The 21367-nt window shown below is 21.7% G+C and overlaps 4 protein-coding genes across 13 annotated transcripts; 3 read left to right on the top strand and 1 right to left on the bottom strand.

Annotated features, from left to right (window-relative positions):
* The first annotated feature begins 225 nt into the window (after positions 1-225).
* On the top strand, positions 226-5201 carry LOC100866590 (uncharacterized). Of its 6 annotated transcripts, none has more exons than XR_015295023.1 (13): positions 226-690; positions 776-1099; positions 1166-1853; positions 1923-2074; positions 2149-2294; positions 2473-2581; positions 2690-2844; positions 2905-3015; positions 3161-3274; positions 3950-4059; positions 4242-4470; positions 4560-4675; positions 4756-5201. XR_015295023.1 is itself a non-coding variant. In XM_086916843.1 (12 exons), exons 1-12 carry the CDS (start codon positions 372-374, stop codon positions 4885-4887), a joined length of 2595 nt encoding a protein of 864 aa, XP_086772969.1. In that variant the 5' UTR covers positions 226-371; the 3' UTR covers positions 4888-5201. The 6 variants fall into 6 exon arrangements, 2 of the variants coding, with proteins under 2 accessions (XP_086772969.1, XP_086772970.1); XR_015295025.1 differs by having other exon boundaries at positions 3997-4059; XR_015295024.1 differs by having other exon boundaries at positions 2473-2578.
* por (Protein-serine O-palmitoleoyltransferase por) lies at positions 5154-8172 on the top strand. 2 transcript variants are annotated; one of them, XM_031919480.2, is made up of 7 exons: positions 5178-5819; positions 5902-6094; positions 6176-6392; positions 6465-6571; positions 6648-6850; positions 7006-7249; positions 7312-8172. In XM_031919480.2, the coding sequence occupies exons 1-7, from the start codon at positions 5597-5599 to the stop codon at positions 7322-7324; spliced, it is 1200 nt and encodes a 399-aa protein (XP_031775340.1). In that variant the 5' UTR covers positions 5178-5596; the 3' UTR covers positions 7325-8172. The 2 variants fall into 2 exon arrangements, with proteins under 2 accessions (XP_003697921.1, XP_031775340.1); XM_003697873.3 differs by having other exon boundaries at positions 5154-5819; positions 7006-8172.
* Positions 7912-14920, bottom strand: cdc14 (cell division cycle protein 14). Of its 4 annotated transcripts, none has more exons than XM_086916845.1 (10): positions 14680-14920; positions 14253-14544; positions 13928-14145; positions 13585-13850; positions 13204-13504; positions 12751-13120; positions 12340-12660; positions 12120-12251; positions 11678-11962; positions 7912-8765 (listed from the first exon to the last, which is right to left on the bottom strand). In XM_086916845.1, the coding sequence occupies exons 3-10, from the start codon at positions 13974-13976 to the stop codon at positions 8750-8752; spliced, it is 1740 nt and encodes a 579-aa protein (XP_086772971.1). In that variant the 5' UTR covers positions 13977-14145; positions 14253-14544; positions 14680-14920; the 3' UTR covers positions 7912-8749. The 4 variants fall into 4 exon arrangements, with proteins under 4 accessions (XP_086772971.1, XP_012348212.1, XP_012348214.1 ...); XM_012492758.3 differs by lacking the exon at positions 7912-8765 and adding an exon at positions 9759-11011; XM_012492760.3 differs by lacking the exons at positions 7912-8765; positions 14680-14920 and adding an exon at positions 9759-11011 and having other exon boundaries at positions 13928-14025; positions 14253-14334.
* On the top strand, positions 14540-20288 carry xmas (RRM_XMAS2 and SAC3_GANP domain-containing protein xmas). Its single transcript, XM_012492755.3, has 3 exons — positions 14540-18989; positions 19095-19376; positions 19457-20288. Exons 1-3 carry the CDS (start codon positions 15061-15063, stop codon positions 20034-20036), a joined length of 4791 nt encoding a protein of 1596 aa, XP_012348209.2. The 5' UTR covers positions 14540-15060; the 3' UTR covers positions 20037-20288.
* The last annotated feature ends 1079 nt before the right edge of the window (positions 20289-21367 follow it).

A 21367-nucleotide genomic window follows, 5' to 3' on the forward strand; every position in this document is an offset into this window, starting at 1 on the left:
TATTACATGCTTGATATTTCTATCCAATATACATGTATATATAAGCATATATCATAAAATTTTTAATTCTTCAAATCAAAATTATATATATATAATATATAAAATTTTAACATTAACAAAAAAATACATAACATTAATAAAAATAGTAATTTATATTTTGATATAATATACTTTTTTATTAAGAATATGCGCAATTAATTAAATATTTTTAAAATAATTTTAGTTAGATGGCGCTGTTATCGGAAATTAAAATGGCAACTGGTTCAATACAATAGTACGACACGATAGAATATAATAGATGATTATATTTTACATTTATACAATTTTTAATATTTGTGTTCTTTGTAATTTATTATGATGAATTATTAGCAATGGGAGACCTATTTGATATTGCAAATTTAATTACAACTGTTGGTGTTGATAGAATAAAAATTAAACCGGAACCTGGATTACCAGAAAAATCCTCAAATGAAATATTAACAGAATTGTTTAGCACATTTGACGCGGAAGAGGAAATAATATCCTTAGAAAATACTGACCAACAAGTCCCAAATGCAAGCGTTAAAATTGAAAAGTCTATTAAATCTCAAATTAAAAAAAAGAAAGCTAAAAAGAAACATAAACATAAGGATAAAAAACATAAAAAAAAGTCAAAACGAAATTCATCTGAGAGTAACAGTGATCTTGAAAGTATATTATTTTTATTGATAATTAGAAAAAATAGGTAAGTATATATTACTTATAATTAAATATTATTTGTTTTTATAATTGATAGATATTAAAAAGAAAAAAAAGCATAAAAAGAAGACAAAACGAAAACATGAAGATGATTCAAGTAAATCATCAGATTCAGATGAACCCAAAAATAAAATTTCAAAATTTAGTACGTGCAACAATATGAAAAAGAAAAATTATAATAAAAATAATGGATCAGAACAACAAAATATAAATCAATCAGAAAATTTTGAAAAATTAATGATTAAAAAAAATTCAGAATTAGAAAATATATTTGAAAAAGAACCTGATAGTCCTCAATTACCACCCATTTCTAAGAAAATGCAAGATGAGCCTGAAGAGCAATTAATATCTAAAGTTCTTGGTTTGTATTGTTTTTTAAAAAAATTTGAAATATATTTTTGACTTAAAATATTTTTTTTACATACAGAAAAACCAAAGCAAGGATATCAAGGAAAAATATTAATAAAAGATCTTAAAAATAGCATAGTTTATAATGATACAGTTAGAGAAATAGAAATTAAAGAAAAAGAAAAAGCAGCAAGAATGGAAGATGGTGAATTATCTGATAGTAGTACAGATAATAAAACTCCAACATTAAGTCCTAGTCCAATTCGATGTATCTCTCTCAGATCATTGACTTTAAGTCCAACTTTGGAGAATATAGAAAATAGAGTATTAAGTCCTTTAAAAGGTGAAGTAACAGCAAAAAATGATTTAAGATTAATTTTGAGAGAAAAAGAAAAGAAAAGATTAGAAGATGTGGATAAAAGGGAAGGAATAGAAAAATCAAAATTATATATGGATAATGAATATAAAGAAAAAACATATAATTATAATAATAAAGTTACAACAAGCAAAAGTAACAAACATAATCATAATTGTCATTCACAAGAAAGAAAAAGATCTGAATCTCATACATGTATGAATTTACGTAGAAGTAGAAGCAGAGAAAAAGATAAACGAAGAGATAAAAGTAAAGACAGATATAATAAAAGTCGAAGTAGCGATCGACGAGAATCTTCGAAATGTAAGGAACGACGAAGATATAGAAGTCGCAGTGATGATAGAAGCAAGGATAAATATATACGTGGACGAAGTAGAAGTAGAGAACGAAAGTTAGTATTATTTTATAATATATATATATATTATAAATTTATAATAAATTTTATATTTTATATTTTAAGGGAACGAATAGAAATTGATAAAAAGAAATTATTGGAAATAGCAAGAAAAAATGCAATAAACATGATTAAACAAGGAACATTACCATTAGTACAACAAGATAAAGCTATTGCTGCAATACAAGCTGGAGGAAAAACAGTAGATGAACTCACAGGTACAAATTTAATTTAATTACTAGCTATAAAATATTAATTATTTATTAATAAGCAATATGTTTTTTTATTTCAGATTTTTGTAAATCATTATCAAAATCTGAAGCTTTAGGAGAACTTTCAAGTATTTCTTCAGAAGAAGATGGAAGTGAATCTGAAAAAGGTTTTCATCATCCCTTTTTACTTAAAGGACGACCTAATTCTATTATTATGAATATTAAGGTACGTTAATATTTTGAATATTTTGATTATTTTTGGAAGTGCATTATATTATATTATTTTGACATACAGATTGAATAAAATTATATATACAAATTTTTTATGCATTTATGCATTTATAATATAGCTGCTAAAAAAGTTAATATAATATATACATTAATAATTTATTTATAAAAAACAGGATGCAAAACAATTGCCTACTAAGACATTCCAAGAAAAAACAGTAGAATCATCAAATCAATTACGTTTACAATTTCCTGTATCAAGTGGTCAGCATCATAGGAAAAGTGGTACTACTGTTTTTATTATTATTATTATTATTATTATTATTATATATATATTATAGATGAAATATTTATTTAATTAGTGTTATTATTAAAAATTTTATTTGTCTACAGAAAATGAATGGATACCAGTTACTCCAAAGAAATCAGAAACAAAAAAACAGTTTATATCAACTTCTGAATCAATTGAATCTTTTCCTATGATACCTTCAACTACTTCTACAGTTCCAGTGCAATCAATAGTTTTTTCTCAACCAATAGCAGCAGAGGTATAGAAAAAAACATTGTTCAAATTTATATTTACATTTATATATTTATTACATTTACAGGCAATAGATATTGGTTCAATAGTATCTCAAAGATTAGCAGCAATGAGAAAATTAAGAGAAAATCCAAATGATATATGTGCCCAAAACGAAATGTATCGGGCACAAAATGAGGTATTTTATATTTAGATTAGAAGAATTTATTAATATATATATATATATATATATATATATATATATTACATATATATTACATATATTACATATATTACATATATATACATATATATATATATATATATTATATATTATATAATAGATGAAAACATGGGCTGAAAGTAAACAAATGCCAGGTCAATTTACTGGCAGTACTGGAGCTAAAGTACTCTCACCAGCCGAGCTTACTTCAGGTTATCAAGCTTGGGCTCGTAAGGTAACATTACTTACATCATAATTTATCTTATTATTTATTTTCTATATTTATTTGATCATGAAAATTTGTTTTAAGCAACTATTATAGGAATAGTTAATCTAAATATACGTTTATTACTTATTTATGTTTAGAATTGATAAAATTATTAAGCGTGAGACATTGATACATATATTAACACATATGTATTATATATATATATATATAATTATTTATATATATATATTATAATTTCATTTATTTTTCTTTTTTCTTTAAACAAAAAAAAAAATTCATTACGTGATATTGATATTGCCTGTAACAAGTTTTCAGGTACAGTCTCTATTAAGATCAATGCTATATTTTGATATATAGCAGATCTGATAAGAACTGTAATGTAGGCACAGACTATTTCTTATATAGAAATAGATTCTGTGCCTACATGGACACAGGAGCACCATTATTTTATATATTTTTGTGTTGTATAAATAAATCATAATCAATAATTATATTTTACATCTATTACAAAAAATTACAAAAAAAAAATAATTGTAGAAATAATTTATTTAGACTAAAAATAGAAACATTTATTACACAAAATTCATTTATATAATGGGCTCTTGTGAGATTATTGCTAATTATCATCAGCTTCCTATCACAGGATGTCATCTGGAGTTACTGTATCTTTTGTTTATAAAGCTGGGATATTTAGCATTAGTCTGCATCCACCTGAGGGTTTGTTACAGGCACATAACTACGTCAGAGAAGAAACAACTTCAGCGGCGTGATGTCGAATTTATGATTTTTTGGTAAGTATTTTCATTTCAAAAGTATTAGAATTTTATACAATTGATTAATATGCTAAATATGATAATTGGATATAGATAATTAATTTATTTTATTAATTTTAATCATGTTTCTGTCATTCTCAATTTTTAATTTTCTTTACTATTATAAAATTCATTATGTCTTAATCTAACAAACTATTTAGGATCAATTAGTATCAGCACAACCTGTTTCGGGTGGGATGGGTATGGCTTTACTGCAGAAGATGGGTTGGCGACCAGGGGAGGGTTTGGGAAAAAATAAAGAAGGTACTCTTGAGCCCTTGCAGCTTGAAGTAAAATTGGACAAACGAGGCCTTGTTTCAGAACAAGATATTGGACAAAAAGTAGGAAAAACAATAAAACCTTTAGTACCAGCAATCAAAACTTTAGAAGGTATAACATACCAATAAAATATGTATTATAATAACTTGATATTAAATTACAAAATGAATTAAAATTATGTTATTGATTTAAAATTGCAGGAAAACATCCAGTATCATTATTAGGTGAATATTGTTCAAAACGAAAACTTGGTGCACCAGTTTATGAATTATGTTTTGAATGTGGACCAGATCATAGAAAAAATTTTTTGTTTAAAGTATGTAATTCTATAATTGTTTATAAATATTTGTATTTTTATGTTGTCAATACATTTATTACTTATTTATTATATTTTAGGTTAAAGTAAATGGAATTGAATATAAACCAAGTGTTGCAAGCCCTAACAAAAAACAGGCTAAAGCAGAAGCTGCACAAATTTGTTTACAAACTTTAGGATTATTACCTGAGACTATATCTACTACAAAATAATAACTTATCAAAAGAATACAAATATAACTTGTTTAAAAATCAAAAAAAAAAAAAAAAAGAATTATAAAACAATGTACAAAAACTGTAAATTTAAAAGAAATAAGTTTATCTATTTTATTGTATATATAATTAACCTTTATATAATATTTCAGTGTATTTTATTTTTACTATTATGAATTTCAATATTTAATATTAATTGTTATTTTAAATGTATACATCAATGCATAAGATGTAAATACAGATATACTGTGAAGATCAATTTTTTCACTCTCATATCTACCAATAAATAAAAAAAAACTTAATTACTATATAAATTTATATATCTAAAGATTTTATATTTTATTTTTGGTATTGAATGTTTATATAAACAAAATTATTTATATTTAATTTTTAATTAATTTTTTATTTAATATTGTATTATTAATAATTATTATAATAATTATGAAATAAAAAATGATATTGAGCATAATTTGAGGTTATTATTAACCTCAATTAGATATATAATATTATAATATTAGATATATAAAATTCTAATAAATTGAAATAAATTCTTAAATTTTTAATTTTAACTTAAAATTTTTTTATTTTTGTATTCTTATATTTTCAAAAAATTATAATTTTGTTAAAATTGATAAGATATCAACACAATCTACGTTACACACAATTAATATTATGATAGTGAAATGCCGGCAATTTTATTTCTACTGTGATGGACGATGTAGAAGTTCCAATTTTTTACGACGATGAAGCTGATTTTATAGGACATGAATATTTACAAGATGTGGAATATGAGTATGAGTATGAAAATATGGAAAGAGAAACATTATTTGAATTATATCAATATTGTCTTCGACCTACTATTTATGATACAATATCATATATATTACCACTATTTATCTCTACCATAATATTTAGATTATGTGCATATTCTCGTAAGAAATTTTTATAAATATATCTATAAATATAATAAAATGATATAAAATTAAACAAATAATATTTAATTTAATATTACAGAGCGTATATCACATAGAACTTTTCATGTATTGTCAATGTTGATTGGTATATGTAATATTTATTTTTATGTAATAGAATGTTTATATACATTGTTAATACTTTGTATAATTTCATATATCACTTTATATATACCTAAAAAATATTGCAGATATATGGGTATATTTTTACCATCACTTTTTATTATAACATATTGGTAAATTATATAAATATTAATAATTTTTCTTTAAATATAAAAATATAGATGTAAATTTTCTGCATAACTTTTAACTTTCAGTGAATTTACTATGCCACCTATAATATGGCATAAAATACGAAGTGTAGTAATGACTATGGCAATGAAAACAATTAGTATAGCAATAGAGAAAATTGATACAAATAATTCACCTAATATTTATGCATACATGGGATACATGTTTTGTAGTGTTACATGTCTCTTTGGACCATGGATATCATTTAAGGATTATATATCAATACGTTACATAACTAATCAGGTATATATAATTATTATGTATTATAAATTTATTCAATAAAGAAAATTAATATTAATAACACATTAATTTTAGGATAAATGGTGGATATTGTATACCATTCAGTATGCGTTTGTGTCTTTTCTCTTTTTGACTGTATCAAATTGTTGGGCACAATGGATGATTATGGAAACTTCTTGGAAGTTAGTAAATATTTCTATACTATATCTTATTTTTTGCAATTATTATTTGATATAATTATTAATAATTTCTTTTCAGATGGTTATTAGCTTATAGAGATGCATTAGCTTTTAGAATGTCTCATTATTTTATTTCATATATTGCATCTACTTTATTATTATTAGGAGGATTTCCATTTACATTAAGTACTATAGTAAAACCATTAAAAATAGAATTTCCACGTTCACTTGTACATGTTGTGATTTGTTGGAATATACCAATGCATTTTTGGTTAAAAACATGTATGTATTATTCAAATTCTTCATACATATTAAAAGTAATATAAAAGTTTTTTATTAGTTATTTAAAAGTTATATAAAAGTTTTTTAATAATTTTTAAGCATATAAACTTTAACATTAATAATTTTTATATGTATTTTTCTATATAAATTTTCAGATATATTCCGTCCCAGCATAAAATATTTAGGAAAATTTGGAGCTGTAACAATAACATATTTAACGAGTGCTCTTTTACATGGATTAAATTTTCAGTTAGCAGCAGTTTTGCTCAGTCTTGGATTTTATACATATGTAGAATTTCAACTTAGATTTATGCTTGCTAATATTTTTGATGCATGTATTGCATCAAAACAGTGTACTACAAATAAATGTACACATACATATAATACTCATAATTCATGGTGGGTTTTTTTAATAAATATTATGTTTTCTGGGTTATCAATTTTTCATTTAGCTTATTTAGGTCTTATGTTTGATACATCTGAATTGCAAGAAACAGGATATAGTTATATTCATACTATTGAAAAATGGTCTCAACTTGGATTCGCTAGTCATTGGGTAGTGTTTGCTACATATTGCATATATTTTTTAATCAGATAGTATTAAATGTATAAATAAGTTACTTATTTTTTAATATTGCAAACATAGACGTAATATAATATACGTAATATTTATGCTATATCAATAATTAAACAAAAATTTTACTGTCTTAATCTTACTCTACATAATTTACAATATTTAATATGAATTATAAATTGAGAAAAAAAACATTTAATATATTCTTGTATAAAGTAAAAGTAAAAATAAAATTTGAATGTATCGATTAAATATAATTCTAAAAGTCTTAAAATAAATAAAATACGTAGTTTTTATTAAGTATACAATATAGTATAAATATAGTGTTTACATGTAAGTTTACATAAAGCACATTAAATATTTAATATATAATAACTCTAAAAAGCTTATATATTTGTTAAAATAATATATTATATACCGATATATTATATTATCAAAAGATAATGTATATGAAACTTTAATATAATTATAACAATGAATAAAAATATTTTTCTAGTATAATAATAATGTTTAATTTATATTATTAATACAGTATTATACAATAAAGAAAATCATTTATAATATTTATAATATTTATAAATATTACAATATAATGTGCGTATATTATAAATTAAATTAGAAAGATTAGATAAATAAAATATTTTAAAGTTAGTTATATTTCTTTTCATAAAATATAAAAAAAAATTTGTTTATAATTTAATTGTAATATTTAAGGCAAAAATTGAAAATATATGTCCATATATACATATTCAATTTTTTTTCTTTATTTTCTTTATATAATAAAAATATCTAATACAACACTTATAAAACATTATATTATATTAAACATATTTATAATCTAAATAATAATTAATCAAAATTTCATCAAAAATATATTAATTCTTATTAAAATAAAATTTCTCTAATATACTATTATGAGAGTACATATTGCTTTTCAACTTATCATTGTAATTTTATAATCAATTTTATTAATGTAATTAAATTTCACAGAAAAATATTAAATATATTCAATTTTTAATATAAATTATTTAAATGATAATATAAGTTTTTAATTATAATCTGATAACTTTAATTTATAATTGAATCATAATTTTTTTCTTAAAACAATGATATTTATATCTTAATTGATAGTTAATTTTTTTAATTAGAAAAAATTTATTTTTTTCCATTTTAAATTTTAATAAGATACAACATTTTATTTTACATTATTAAAATATCTTTATCATTATATACCAATACTATTCTTTTAAGAAATACATTAATTTAACAAAATATTTAATTTTTATATGTATATACACATTATAAATATACATATTACATATAAGTTATGTATATATTTTTCTGAAATAAATGTATAGCATTAGTAATAAACTTTTCATATTTTCATCATGTTATATGTTATTAATGACATATATTTACTAATTTAAAACACATATAAATAAATATAGAATAAAATAATAATTTTACATAAATCATATTATGCATAATCATATTCAATCATACATTAATCTTTCATTCTTTCATATGAAAGTATTTTAATTATTATTTTATCGTCATCATAAAAATGAAGTTCAGAAAGTTTTTTTTATATATTTAAAAACTTAAAAATATATAGTAAAATTGTTTTAGCATTTAATATTATGAAAATTTTTAAAATATTATCTTATCAAACTGTAATTTTTAAGTATAAAATAAAATTATGTAGCAAAATGTATATCATTATTAGCAAAATAGTTTAAACAAAAAGTAAACTAAGAAATATAAAAATTACCATAAAATTTAGGCTAAATATTTTGTTTTATAAATGCTATTATAATTAAAAACATCTAAAAGCAGTGCTTTTTATTAGAAAAACAAGGCGTGAAAATATACTAACATTTATAATAGCAACAGTATTTTTATCATCTTAGATTTATAATTGTATTTAACAGCATTTCTACATATTAACTTACATACGTTATTTACATAATATATAAAGCTATGAAACAAATATTAATACACATAATTATATCCTCAGATTATTTAAAAAAAATATTTAAATTTTTATTAGAATGATTTTTAATTATATTTATAATTTATATATATTTAATTATATTTATAAACTAATATAACATTGTTATTAAAATTGTTAATTCAAATTGATTTTTCAATAAAATTTATATCTTTTATTTCAATTATTTATAATATCTATGTTTTTTTTTATAATTTGAAATAAGAAAATTTTTATATTTCAAAACATCTTTTATTACTTTTGAGCTATTTTTTAAATCATATTTCTTGATATGTTTTATAATGACAGTAATAAAAGCAAAAGTAAAAAATAAAAACAAATTATTTATTTTTATATATTTATATTAAATAAAATAATCTGAAGATATAGTTAAAATTGTTACATATTATTAGTGTAATTATACTGATTATAATAATTTTATGTTAAATACCACGTATGTAAGTATGTATTATATAATTGATCTTTGATACATTGTGATTGCAATTTCTCATTAAGAATATATATAATTAGCACAATAACAAATTTCTACAATCTATTAATTCTAATTACAAAATCCATATCATCACAAAAAATAAACTTAAAATTTAAAAATCTATTTAATATTTATAATTCAGTATATTTTATAAATTCTATAGATTCTATGATTCAATAGATACATATTTAAAAATTATATTTAAATTTTATCTTTTACAGGAAGATAAATAAATTATATTAATCACATAGATATAAATGAGAATACATATTAGGATTTTAAGTTTCTATTCATTTTATTATCTTTCTCATTGAAAATAATAGAAATTATGTTTCATATAAATTCATATTGTATATCAATAAACATTAAAATTAAATTTTATATTTAATAATGATTTTAAATATTGTAAAGAGAAACAAGAAATAAACAAAAGAAAATATTGATCATTTCATATGAAAACCTTTGTATACAAGATTAATAATATATGTATAAGTAATTTAATAAATAAAAAATCTCTATATGATTATCAATAATATTTTAATAAAATTTAAGCTCAAATAAATTTTAATACATAATTTTTTACTAAAAATAGCAAGAAGTAAATAATGTGAAAATTTTTAAACTTAAAAATTAATTGATGATATCCATAATTATTCATAATTATAATAATAATATTCATATTAATTTTCTGACCAGCAGAAGAATAATGTAGTAAATTAAGATCAATAAAATTATATTTTTGTTGCTTTTACGAACGTTCAACGTATCGTAAAATATGGAAGAATTTTTAAAAACCATGTAGCATACATTCATGATTATAAGAAACTTACAATCCAATTTTAGAAATATAAACATAAAATAATTAACTTGAAAAAGTTATATGATAATAATAAGACTATTTGATCTTTTTCGATCACAACAACAATTATTTAAGTTGAAAATGAATGATTAGTGAAATGTTTTTACTGAATGATTGAATTTAAACGATGAGATCTTCTGCGTTGTCGAGATGCTTGAGTTATCGGATTGTCTTCCCCAATACCATTGAGAATATCGGTTAGTCATCTGATAAATGCAGTTTTATAACTTTTGGTCGTTCGCGCACTGTAAGTCACAGAAAGAAATCGAAGCAGTTCGTTAGCCATTTTAGTGTTATTTGATATCTAAATTCAAATGTAATTTATTTAATTAATTTCATAGAAAAAATGATAATTGTATTTAACAAAAAATTATTTTACATTTGAATTTTTATACAATTTAAAATTTTCTTAATCAATGCAATAAAAAAATCTTATAGAAAAATTAATAAATATATAACATTATCATTTTTTTTTTAAATTTAATAATGTTTTAAAAATTATATTATGTTTTGAATAAAAATTTCTTGTAAATACATGCAACATTTAATATTAATAAAAAGCTACATGCAAATTGTTGTTAATGATAAATATAAGATTTATAAATATGATTTTTTAGATTGTTCTATATATATTATATACAATTAATTATTAAAATAAAAATATTTCATAATTTATAATATATATGATGTATTTAAAAATTGAGAAATTGCATCAAAATAAAATTACAAAGCTGATTTATGTAATAATTATTTCAATAAAAAATATATATTTATTTTTAATTATATGAAAAAAATTTAAAATTAAAAAAAAACTTGTTTAAAAATTTTAAGCTAAAAATTGTTCATAAAAAGAACTATATAACTGTTACTTAATAAACATTTTGAAAGTAACAGTTACTAGAGAGACTTACTGTCTTAGAGAATGATAGCGATTTACTCGATCTGCAGACCTGAGAATCATATTCATGCCTCTTTGCGGTTGTGTAATCAAATTGTTTGCAGATGCATTTGTAGTTTGAGTCTCTGTGAGACAGGAAGTTTTTATACTAGCTCTTGTCACTGGTTTTGATACAGACATTGATGTAACACGTGTATTAGAAGATGTATTATTGTTGATATTATGAAGTCGTGTTGTTGGTTTAGTAGACTTTACACGATGTGAAGGTTCACATGTACTATTCACTAGCCAATTATTTCTATAATTTTTAAAATATTGTGAATTTATTTTTACAACCTTCATTAATTATAATATAAAACTAATAAAATTTGAAAATAAAAGAAAAAATTATTTTAAATAAATAATAAATTTAAAAAACATTTATGAATTGAATTAAATAAAATTTAGTTCTTAACCTTTTAGAAATTGTAGTTGTAGTAGTAGATCTAGAAAGGAGTCTTTTTGTTGAATCCTTTTCTTTATTTCCACTTAATGTATTAACTGTACTTTTTTGAGTTCTTGTTTGTAATAATGATCTTAAATAAGGACTAAAAAAAGTGATATTTATTTATTAATATTCTATATTAATTTGTTCTTATTAATAAATAATTAATAAAATTATATTATGATACTTACTTTACTACTGTTGATGGTCTAGTAGTTGTATTTAAAGAAGTATGATTCGTTGGTAAACGTTTTCTTTTAGCTTTTATTTGATTCAATTTATCACCTTGAGTTAAAGTAGTACTAGTACTTGCATGATCATCTAGTGTAATTCCATCTACACAATGCATTATTCCTGAAACATTATCTTGCATCACGTGAGCGGTTTTTAGACTGGATAAAAATGATGTCTTTGGTCTACCAATTATAGAATATATTCCATATTCATGGACTGGTTTTCCATTTTGAGCTTGTAATGGCTCTTTTAATAAAGAATGAAGATATGCTTCTTTTCTAAAATATAGAATTTATGATCTTTTTTAGTATCAAAAATTAAATTATTTCTAAATTATAAACTGAGAACATTGATATATTGATACATACTTTTCTAACCATTCCTGTTGATGTCCAATTACTGAACCTGGCCTACATATTCGTATCCATGCAATTGTTTCATGAGCTGTTAAATGATAATGTTTCATAATGTAACAACCTATCAATGAACCTGTTCTACCAAGTCCAGCTCTACAGTGTACAGCAACAGCGCCACTTGCATTTTCTGCTATTTTAAGAAACTGTCGCATGATTGAATCTGTTGGAGTTGAACCATCAAGAAAAAACAAATCTTTATGGTCAAATCCAGCATCTGTGAAGATTGAAGCATCATAAATTTTTTTATTAAGACGTATAATTGTAGTTACATTATTGTAATGAAAATATGTAAAATATGACTCTGGCGCATGAAGTGGATATCCTGTAATAAATAAAAAATAAAGATAATGAATTCAAAAAATATGAAACAAGTTTTTATCATAATTTAATCTAAAATTAAATTACCATTCTCAATTTTAAATTTAGCATAAGGGCCACAAAATGCTATAAATTTACCAGGAATAATCCAATTTAAATCTCCATTTTCCACTCTTTCAAAATATTCATATTCTTTAACACAAAAATCTTGAAAATTAAAAAATCCAAGTTTGTGACATTTATATATAGCACTAAGACACTCAATCAAAGATATTTCAAACCATGGTGTACCAACAGAAGCATCTCGAAACATTATAAATGATGGACTATCAGGATTATTGGTTAAGCAATTATATGCTTCTTCTGCAGTATGTTTACAATATAATATCTAAAAAATATATATTGAATAAATTTTATTTCTTTTATATATTTATCAACATGAACGCAATTAATATAAAAATATCCTACAGCATAACTTCCTATAAGAAAAGCAGCATTAACTCTCTTTGCTGGATCCATTATTGTATAATGTACAATCTTTTTCTTTCTTAACGTTACTGCTTTAAGTTTTTTATTAACTTTTTGGCAATAATGATATAGCATAGCAAGATTTAATGGACCAAAATCATCATAGAAATTTTCATAAATCAATTCATCATCAATACTGAAATAATGAGTGTTTGGAGTACTCTTTGGTTTTGTCATTGTCTTCAATGTGACAAAATATAATCGATCTATATCATAAAAAAATATGAGTGATATATGAATATATTATGATACTTTTATTATATCCTTTTTAAACATTTGTTACCTTTTATGAATTCTGAAGCACATAATAATAAGTCATTTGTATCCTCCATTATTGGTTTATATTTATTATCTGATGTTGTGAATACCAACTGAGCAAGTCTGTCATCAGCGTAGCCGATATAAGAAAGGATACAATTTAATTAACACAATCAGAAATCATAAATATAAACACACAGAAGGTTAGAGTAGATGTAGTAAAAGTAAACTGGATCCATCTACCTACACACGATTATATTTGCATGGTATGTGTAATACGAACGAATTCATAATTAAAATGCTATACGCGATAATGCGGTATATATTACATTAAAAGTATTTCTACTTACCTATACGACCGTTACAAGATTCAAACTTGGTCAATGAAAAATTGATGATGGCTGATCAATTACGTTATAAATCTCTTCCGGTTTATTGCATATTGAAATATATGTTATTTTATAATTAATATATCATGTTTTTTTTTTATTATTCCAACATAATCATTTTATAAAATATTGACAAAATATTTATTCATTATATATATTATTATTATCCTTCATAAGAACAAAGAGTAGTTTTTGAACACACTGCCATGTTGGTTATCCCGTAATGTAAAACTGCGACGTACGAATTCAATATCTAAAACAAGAAACATTGTGAAATGTTCACTAATATTACAAATATCTTATATAATATTTTAAAAACTTTAAACTGAAATACAATGAATGTTAAATATTTATAATTATATTGTGTTGATTTTTATTTTTTATTTACATAGATTAAACAATTATTCCATTAATTATAAAATAGCGCACTCTATTAAATAAAAATTCCCTATATTTCATATTAATTATTAGTTTCTTTTTAATTAAATTTATTTATATTTATATATTTTAGTTAATATCTTTTGAATTTATTATTCATAAATTATATTTTGTATTCATTATATATTTGAATAAGAATATAAATATTTTTTTTTATGACATCTGTTATGTTTTTTATTCTTTGGACTTCTACCAATTGCGCCGATCATTTATTGGTAGTGTAGTAAATCACAATTATAATTTAATAATCATATTTAAGCAAAATAGAATAAATTTTTATAGATATAATTATAAGAAGTTGTTCGGAATGACATTTTTCAATATTAATTGAATGGAAAAAAAAAAAGATAAAATGGAAAGTAAAGAAAATACTCAGACAAATGTATTTTTGTCGGAATACATACCTTCAAAAACATTTATATTTTCCGAACCATATACATTTAATGCTCCTAAGCAGATAATGGATATATCTGGGAAAAATTCATTTACTTTTGCTATGCCAATATTAGCAACACAATCTAATAATCAAGATATATGTGTTTTTCAACCGGATACATGTGAGAAGCAATATAAACCAAAAATTTCAAGAAATTCTTATAAATCTGCTGTTAATGTATTTGCTCAAGCACTTAAAGATACTGCAATGTTTGAGCAATTAAAAAAAAATTCTAGATCACAAATTACTAAAATTAATCCAGAAAATTCAATAACATGTACAAATGTACCTCAATCATTACTCACCAAAGTAACAGCAAAGGAATATTTTATTCAATTTGGAAATCTTTTAAAAATAACTATACGTCCTAAAAAACAAATAATTACAGTTATTTATGCTACCAACGAAGAAGCAAATATAGCTTATAATAAAAGTGGTGAATATTTGGGTGAAAAATTTAATATAGAATGGACAAAATTATCTTCTTCGCCAAAATCTCCTACAAAGAAAAAAGATTTACAAAAAAATATTGTATCACAAATTGTATCTAATTTTTTCAAATCATCTGATGATGAAATTAGATCAGAAATAGATGCTATGACAAATTTAGAATATAATGTACACAATAGAAATAATTTTAGTGGAACCTTAAGTAAAAAACATAAACCATTACAATCAAAAAATATATCGAAGTCAGTTACAAGATTAACAAAAGCTGAAAAACATAAATCTGATAGTCAAATATCTGATCTACTACCTAATGCCACAATTGAAGAATTACAAAATATAATTCAACAACCTGCACATACTTCCGAAGATAAATATAAAGTATTAGAAGCAAGAGATCGACTTATACGAATGAGACAAGTTAGATCACATACATTAGCAGCAGCTAAAATAATGATTGGAACATGTCCTGATATGTGTCCTGAAAAAGAACGTTTAATGCGTGAATCAAAAAGACAAGTGGCATTATATGAACAACTTGAAACCAATGAATATGGAATAAATCATATAAGAGCAGTCAAACAATATTCCAGATCTTCTGCAGATCAAGAAGAACCAATGGCTCATGAATTAAGACCAGTAAAATCCTTAAAAATGACTATGAGTTATTTATTACATGAAATAGTAAATCTTTGTGATAAACAAGGAACAAACTTGGGAGACTGGTATTATTTTTTATGGGATAGAACAAGAGGAATTCGAAAAGATATAACACAACAAGAATTATGTTGTATTGATAGCGTGGAATTAGTTGAACAATGTGCTAGATTCCATATAGTATGTTCTGAAAGATTATGTGCTGAAGAAACATCTGTTTTTGATAAAAGAATCAATTCAGATAATTTAACAAAATGTTTACAATCATTAAAGTATATGTATCATGATTTGAGAGTAAAAGGAATTAATTGTAAAAATGAACCTGAATTTTGGGCATATATTATTTTATTAAATTTAAATAATGGCAATTTTATGTGGGATTTACAAAGATTACCAAACAATATACAAAAATCATCAGAAGTTCAATTTGCATTAGAAATATATTCTGCTCTTGAATCAAATAATTATTATAAGTTTTTTAAACTTGTTCAAAAAACTACATACTTAAATGCATGCATCTTACTCAGATATTTTAATCAAGTAAGATTAAAAGCATTATCAGTATTAGTCAAAGCTTATTGTAGAACTGCATCAACAGCATATCCATTATACGAATTGATTGATATTTTAGGTTTTGAGGATGAAAATGAAGCTATATATTTTTGTGAACAAGTTGGTTTAAGTGTTTCAAAAGATGACTTACATGTATTATTGAATCGACATAATTTTACTATGCCTGTATTAAATATAAAACAAAAGAGAGCACACAATTTAATAGATTCTAAGAGAATTATGCAACATTTATCCATTGGAGAATGTATAGCAGGAGAAAAAATGCCAGAAAAAACTTATAAATATCATAAACCTCACAATAGTTTTGATTTACATGGTTATTTAATGCCTAATTCTATTAATGCAGAAGATCAAAATAAAAATATTATTTTTACATCAAATGATCCATATGAGTTTAGAGATGAAGATACAGTACAAAATGAATCATTAAAAGAAATATTGGAAAAAAGTCAAAACAATAATGAAAATATAGTTAATATTGAACACACAACATTAAAATGTATTTCAAACATTGAAGTAGATACAAATCTTTTAACATCTATAAAATCTAATTCTGATGAATCTTGTGTCTCTAAATCTCATGCAGAAATCAATAAATCTCAAACACACGCGAATTTGAACATATTAGTAAAATCAAAATCAGAAAATCAGAAAAATTCAAACACATTTAGTTTCATATCCAAACAGCATTTAAATGAATCTTCTGTTTCACCTAATATATTTAATGTAACATCAACAATTTCAAATACTTCTAATGTATTTGCCAAACAATTTGAATCATCATCAAATCTTGATAAATCTCCTTTCGTAATAACTATAAATAAAAACATATTTTCAACACAGCCACAAGGAAATATATTTACGAAAAATTTTACATCTTCCACTGTTTCAAAATCACTGAATACTATAAATTCTGTAAGTATGACTAAAAATATATCAAAAGAAGTACCAGAATTTATGAATAAAACAGAAATAAAAAAACAAATTGTACAAGATGAAAAAATAGAAAAATTAAAAGTAGAACAAGAATCTATCAAAAAAACACAAGAAATTAATGATACTGCAAAAGATATTTTAAATATTTTAGAAACAGAAATATTAAAAACATATTGTTCTACTATAGTGAAAGAAGAAATGGATAAAATATATATTTACAATACACTTGGTGAAGATATTAATAATAAAGTTTTAAATGAAGTAACTTATGAAATTTGCAATAATTTATTAAAGGAAGAAATCAATGTTCAAAAATTATATGAAATGTCAATGAAAATAAAAAATAGAGTAATTATAAAATATTTTAAAAAATGGAAATGTAATACATTAAAAAAAAAACAACAAAGAAAAGCATTAGAAAATACACCAGTATGGTTGCAAAAATATTCTAGTGAACAATGTGCAAAATTATTATACTCTAAGGAACAAGATATAGCTATTAAAAACATGTGTAAAAAACAAGATGAACAAGAAGATATCAAATATTATTCTGAATCTTTAGCACCAATTAAAGTTATAATTTACATTGGTATTAAAGAATACTTAAAAACTTTAGACATTAATATACAATCCAACTATTATTGGAAATTAGTTATTTCATGGCCAAATTTACACAACAAAACAGTTTTATGGCATTATAAAAAGATAATGAATCAATATCTTTGTCCTGAAGATTATACTACAGAACCTATTATAATATTATATCAACCAAATCAAGTTGAAACATTGCACATATGTATTAGACATTTTGAAGGTCTTATTAGTGATCATAATTTAATAGGATCAGATGCTCTTTTATTCATAGCAGATGCTTCTGAAGAAATTAAATTTGTTGTAAAACGTTTAATGAATGCTGTATTAGCAAGAGACAAACTTATGCCTATACCACTTGTATTTGTTATTTTTGGTCATTCAATCTTTCAAACCCAAGATGGAGAAATTATTTCTAATTTGGAAAAGTTATTGAAATCTGGATATTTATCAGTATATACAATTATCCATGAAAAAGATTTGACTGAGAAAACAATCTTAAATTTAACACAAAGTGCAATACTTTGGTTATCTATAAATAAATCTTCTCAAAATCCGCTAGAAATGAATTATTTACAAAATATTTATGATACTTATTTAACAGAAAATTTATGGTTAAGGTACTATAATTAAAGAAATATTATTTAATAAATTTTTTTCTATTTATTTCATATCTGTAAAGTTTATCTTATTTACATAATTTTTGTATTTTTATATTTCTACAGGATATATGATAACTCATTTTTTAATGAAAAGTTATTACATGCTTTAGAGGAACCTAATTTTATAATTAATTTACATAATGAAGCAGTTTCTCATATAATAGATATAATATTAAATCCAGAGACTTTTATGTATACAAAATTTGCTCCAGAATTTAAAAAATTTATTAAAAATCAATATATGATGCCATGTAGTTATGAATATTTTGATGATGTTTGGAAAAATGAAGATTATAAAGCAAAATTAGAAAAAGTGATGTCTAGTTTTAAGCTACCTCAATGGAAGTAAGAAATATAATTAATTTTTTTATTATATTTAATATCAATTTATGAATTTAATTAAATTTATATATATTTATTTTTAGGTATTCATGGCCTATAAATAATAATATCATATTTCATCAAAATATAACAAATTACTGTCAAGAAGCATTATTTATTTCTGACAGTAATGAAATATCTTGTAATATATTAAGCAATATTTTTATTACAACAGGAATTTCCACTATATCAAATTTTATCAACATTTTATTGTATATTATTAAACAAAAAATACATCTTCTTGATAAAGATTTAAAAGTAATCTATAATAAAAACTATATGAAATACTTTCAAACATTACCATGGTGGTTGAAATCCAATCTATTAATTCAATATAAGATTTTATCAAAAAATATTAATATTCAAGAAACTGAAAAAGAAAATAAAAAAAAGAATAATATTAATGAACCAGTAGTAAAAAAACGGAAATTAAATAAATATCAAGAAAGCAATGTTGAATTTGAATCATTAGCAACATTTTGTGAAAATAGTCGTAGTCAAATTATGGAAGTGCATTATATTTCAAAAAAAATTGAAAATCGTTTAAAGGAACATCAACAACAAAGTTATTCATTTGAAAAAAAATTAAAAGATGCTTTATTTAATGAATATTTAATGAAATGAAATATTTTTTAAGAAAATGTAACATATAAAAAAAATTAATGTTATATTTATAATACTTTATAAAATCTAATGTGTTTACAGTATTATATAAAAAATAATGAATTCATGTATATACTATAAGTAATTTAACTCTTTAACATATAATTATATTATATAATTCATTCCTCTGAATATTATATTGTAAAAAAATAAATGGGTAAAGTATAATAAGTATAATAAATATTTATTACAAAATAATATTTATTACAAAAATGAAGTTATATATATTGTGTTTTAATTATGAAAATTAAAATGAATAATATTTTATATTTTTTCTTTTATTCAGAAAAAGTAAATATTGTATTGTTAAGAAATGCTTTGAAATTTTTGGATCATATAAAAGCAAATTCTTCTTGTGCAAGTCTTCTTTTATTCATTTTCATATATTATTACTCAATCTTATTTGTAGATCTTAGCTTTCAACTACATACATCCATATTTTTGTAATTATATTTATCTATCAAAAATATTCAATTATATTTCTATTTCTTTTAAAAGATTTTTTTTCAATCAATTATTAACTACTTATTTATAATATACTATAATATATTAGTTTATATATTATTTTAACAAAGAATTTGATTATAATATCATCAAATATTTACAAAGTTTTTTCATATAATTTCTTATTCTTTTGGTATTGAATAAATTAATATAACAATATTTTTAGTAAAGAATAAATGAAATATACACAATATTAATTTATTCTTAAAAAATCATAAAATATATATAAGATAACATATTAGATTTTAAGATTTATATTATTATAAGTTGTTTTGTCTTAATTTTTTAATTAGTTTTTCTATTTTATGTTTTTATATTTTATGCATTCTTTCTGTTTTTCAAGATTTTCTTTTCTATAACTATTGTAATCAGGAAAAATTATATTTATTTAAACAATGATCTATTTTACATTCTTTGTTTTTCTCTGATTTATGAAAAAGAAAATTGGATATATAATATAATAAAATATTAACATATTAAAATTATTATTATTATATATATATAATATATATAATAACATATAATATATATATATATATATATATATATATATAAAATTAAAATTGGATACATAATATTAACATATATAGTATAGTAGATAGTAATATACAATAATATAAATATATAATACTAATGATTAACTTAACTTTAAATTGAAATAACTTGTTTATATATCATAAATATATGCATAATAAATTATTGTATAAATAAATATTGTATTATTTTATAAATCCTTAGAGACATAATGTTTACAAGAAATATAGATATACAGTACATATCCATATTTG

Source organism: Apis florea, unplaced genomic scaffold, assembly GCF_048593485.1.
Source record: "Apis florea isolate Af1SG1 unplaced genomic scaffold, ASM4859348v1 contig_3803_pilon, whole genome shotgun sequence".
Taxonomy (NCBI): domain Eukaryota; kingdom Metazoa; phylum Arthropoda; class Insecta; order Hymenoptera; family Apidae; genus Apis; species Apis florea.

What these genes read in the sequence shown, in the direction of transcription:
- LOC100866590 (XM_086916843.1), top strand. Translation starts at nt 372, where the DNA reads ATGGGAGACCTATTTGATATTGCAAATTTAATTACAACTGTTGGTGTT. An exon ending in ATCAAGCTTGGGCTCGTAAG is followed by an intron (nt 3,275 to 4,241) that starts GTAACATTACTT and finishes CAAACTATTTAG; the next exon opens with GATCAATTAGTATCAGCACA. An exon ending in AGCAATCAAAACTTTAGAAG is followed by an intron (nt 4,471 to 4,559) that starts GTATAACATACC and finishes TTAAAATTGCAG; the next exon opens with GAAAACATCCAGTATCATTA.
- por (XM_003697873.3), top strand. Translation starts at nt 5,597, where the DNA reads ATGGACGATGTAGAAGTTCCAATTTTTTACGACGATGAAGCTGATTTT. An exon ending in TAGATTATGTGCATATTCTC is followed by an intron (nt 5,820 to 5,901) that starts GTAAGAAATTTT and finishes TTAATATTACAG; the next exon opens with AGCGTATATCACATAGAACT. An exon ending in TACGTTACATAACTAATCAG is followed by an intron (nt 6,393 to 6,464) that starts GTATATATAATT and finishes CATTAATTTTAG; the next exon opens with GATAAATGGTGGATATTGTA.
- cdc14 (XM_012492758.3), bottom strand. Translation starts at nt 13,976, where the DNA reads ATGGAGGATACAAATGACTTATTATTATGTGCTTCAGAATTCATAAAA. An exon ending in TTCTTATAGGAAGTTATGCT is followed by an intron (nt 13,505 to 13,584) that starts GTAGGATATTTT and finishes TATATTTTTTAG; the next exon opens with ATATTATATTGTAAACATAC. An exon ending in ACAACTACAATTTCTAAAAG is followed by an intron (nt 11,963 to 12,119) that starts GTTAAGAACTAA and finishes TAAAAATTATAG; the next exon opens with AAATAATTGGCTAGTGAATA.
- xmas (XM_012492755.3), top strand. Translation starts at nt 15,061, where the DNA reads ATGGAAAAAAAAAAAGATAAAATGGAAAGTAAAGAAAATACTCAGACA. An exon ending in ACAGAAAATTTATGGTTAAG is followed by an intron (nt 18,990 to 19,094) that starts GTACTATAATTA and finishes ATATTTCTACAG; the next exon opens with GATATATGATAACTCATTTT. An exon ending in TTTAAGCTACCTCAATGGAA is followed by an intron (nt 19,377 to 19,456) that starts GTAAGAAATATA and finishes ATTTATTTTTAG; the next exon opens with GTATTCATGGCCTATAAATA.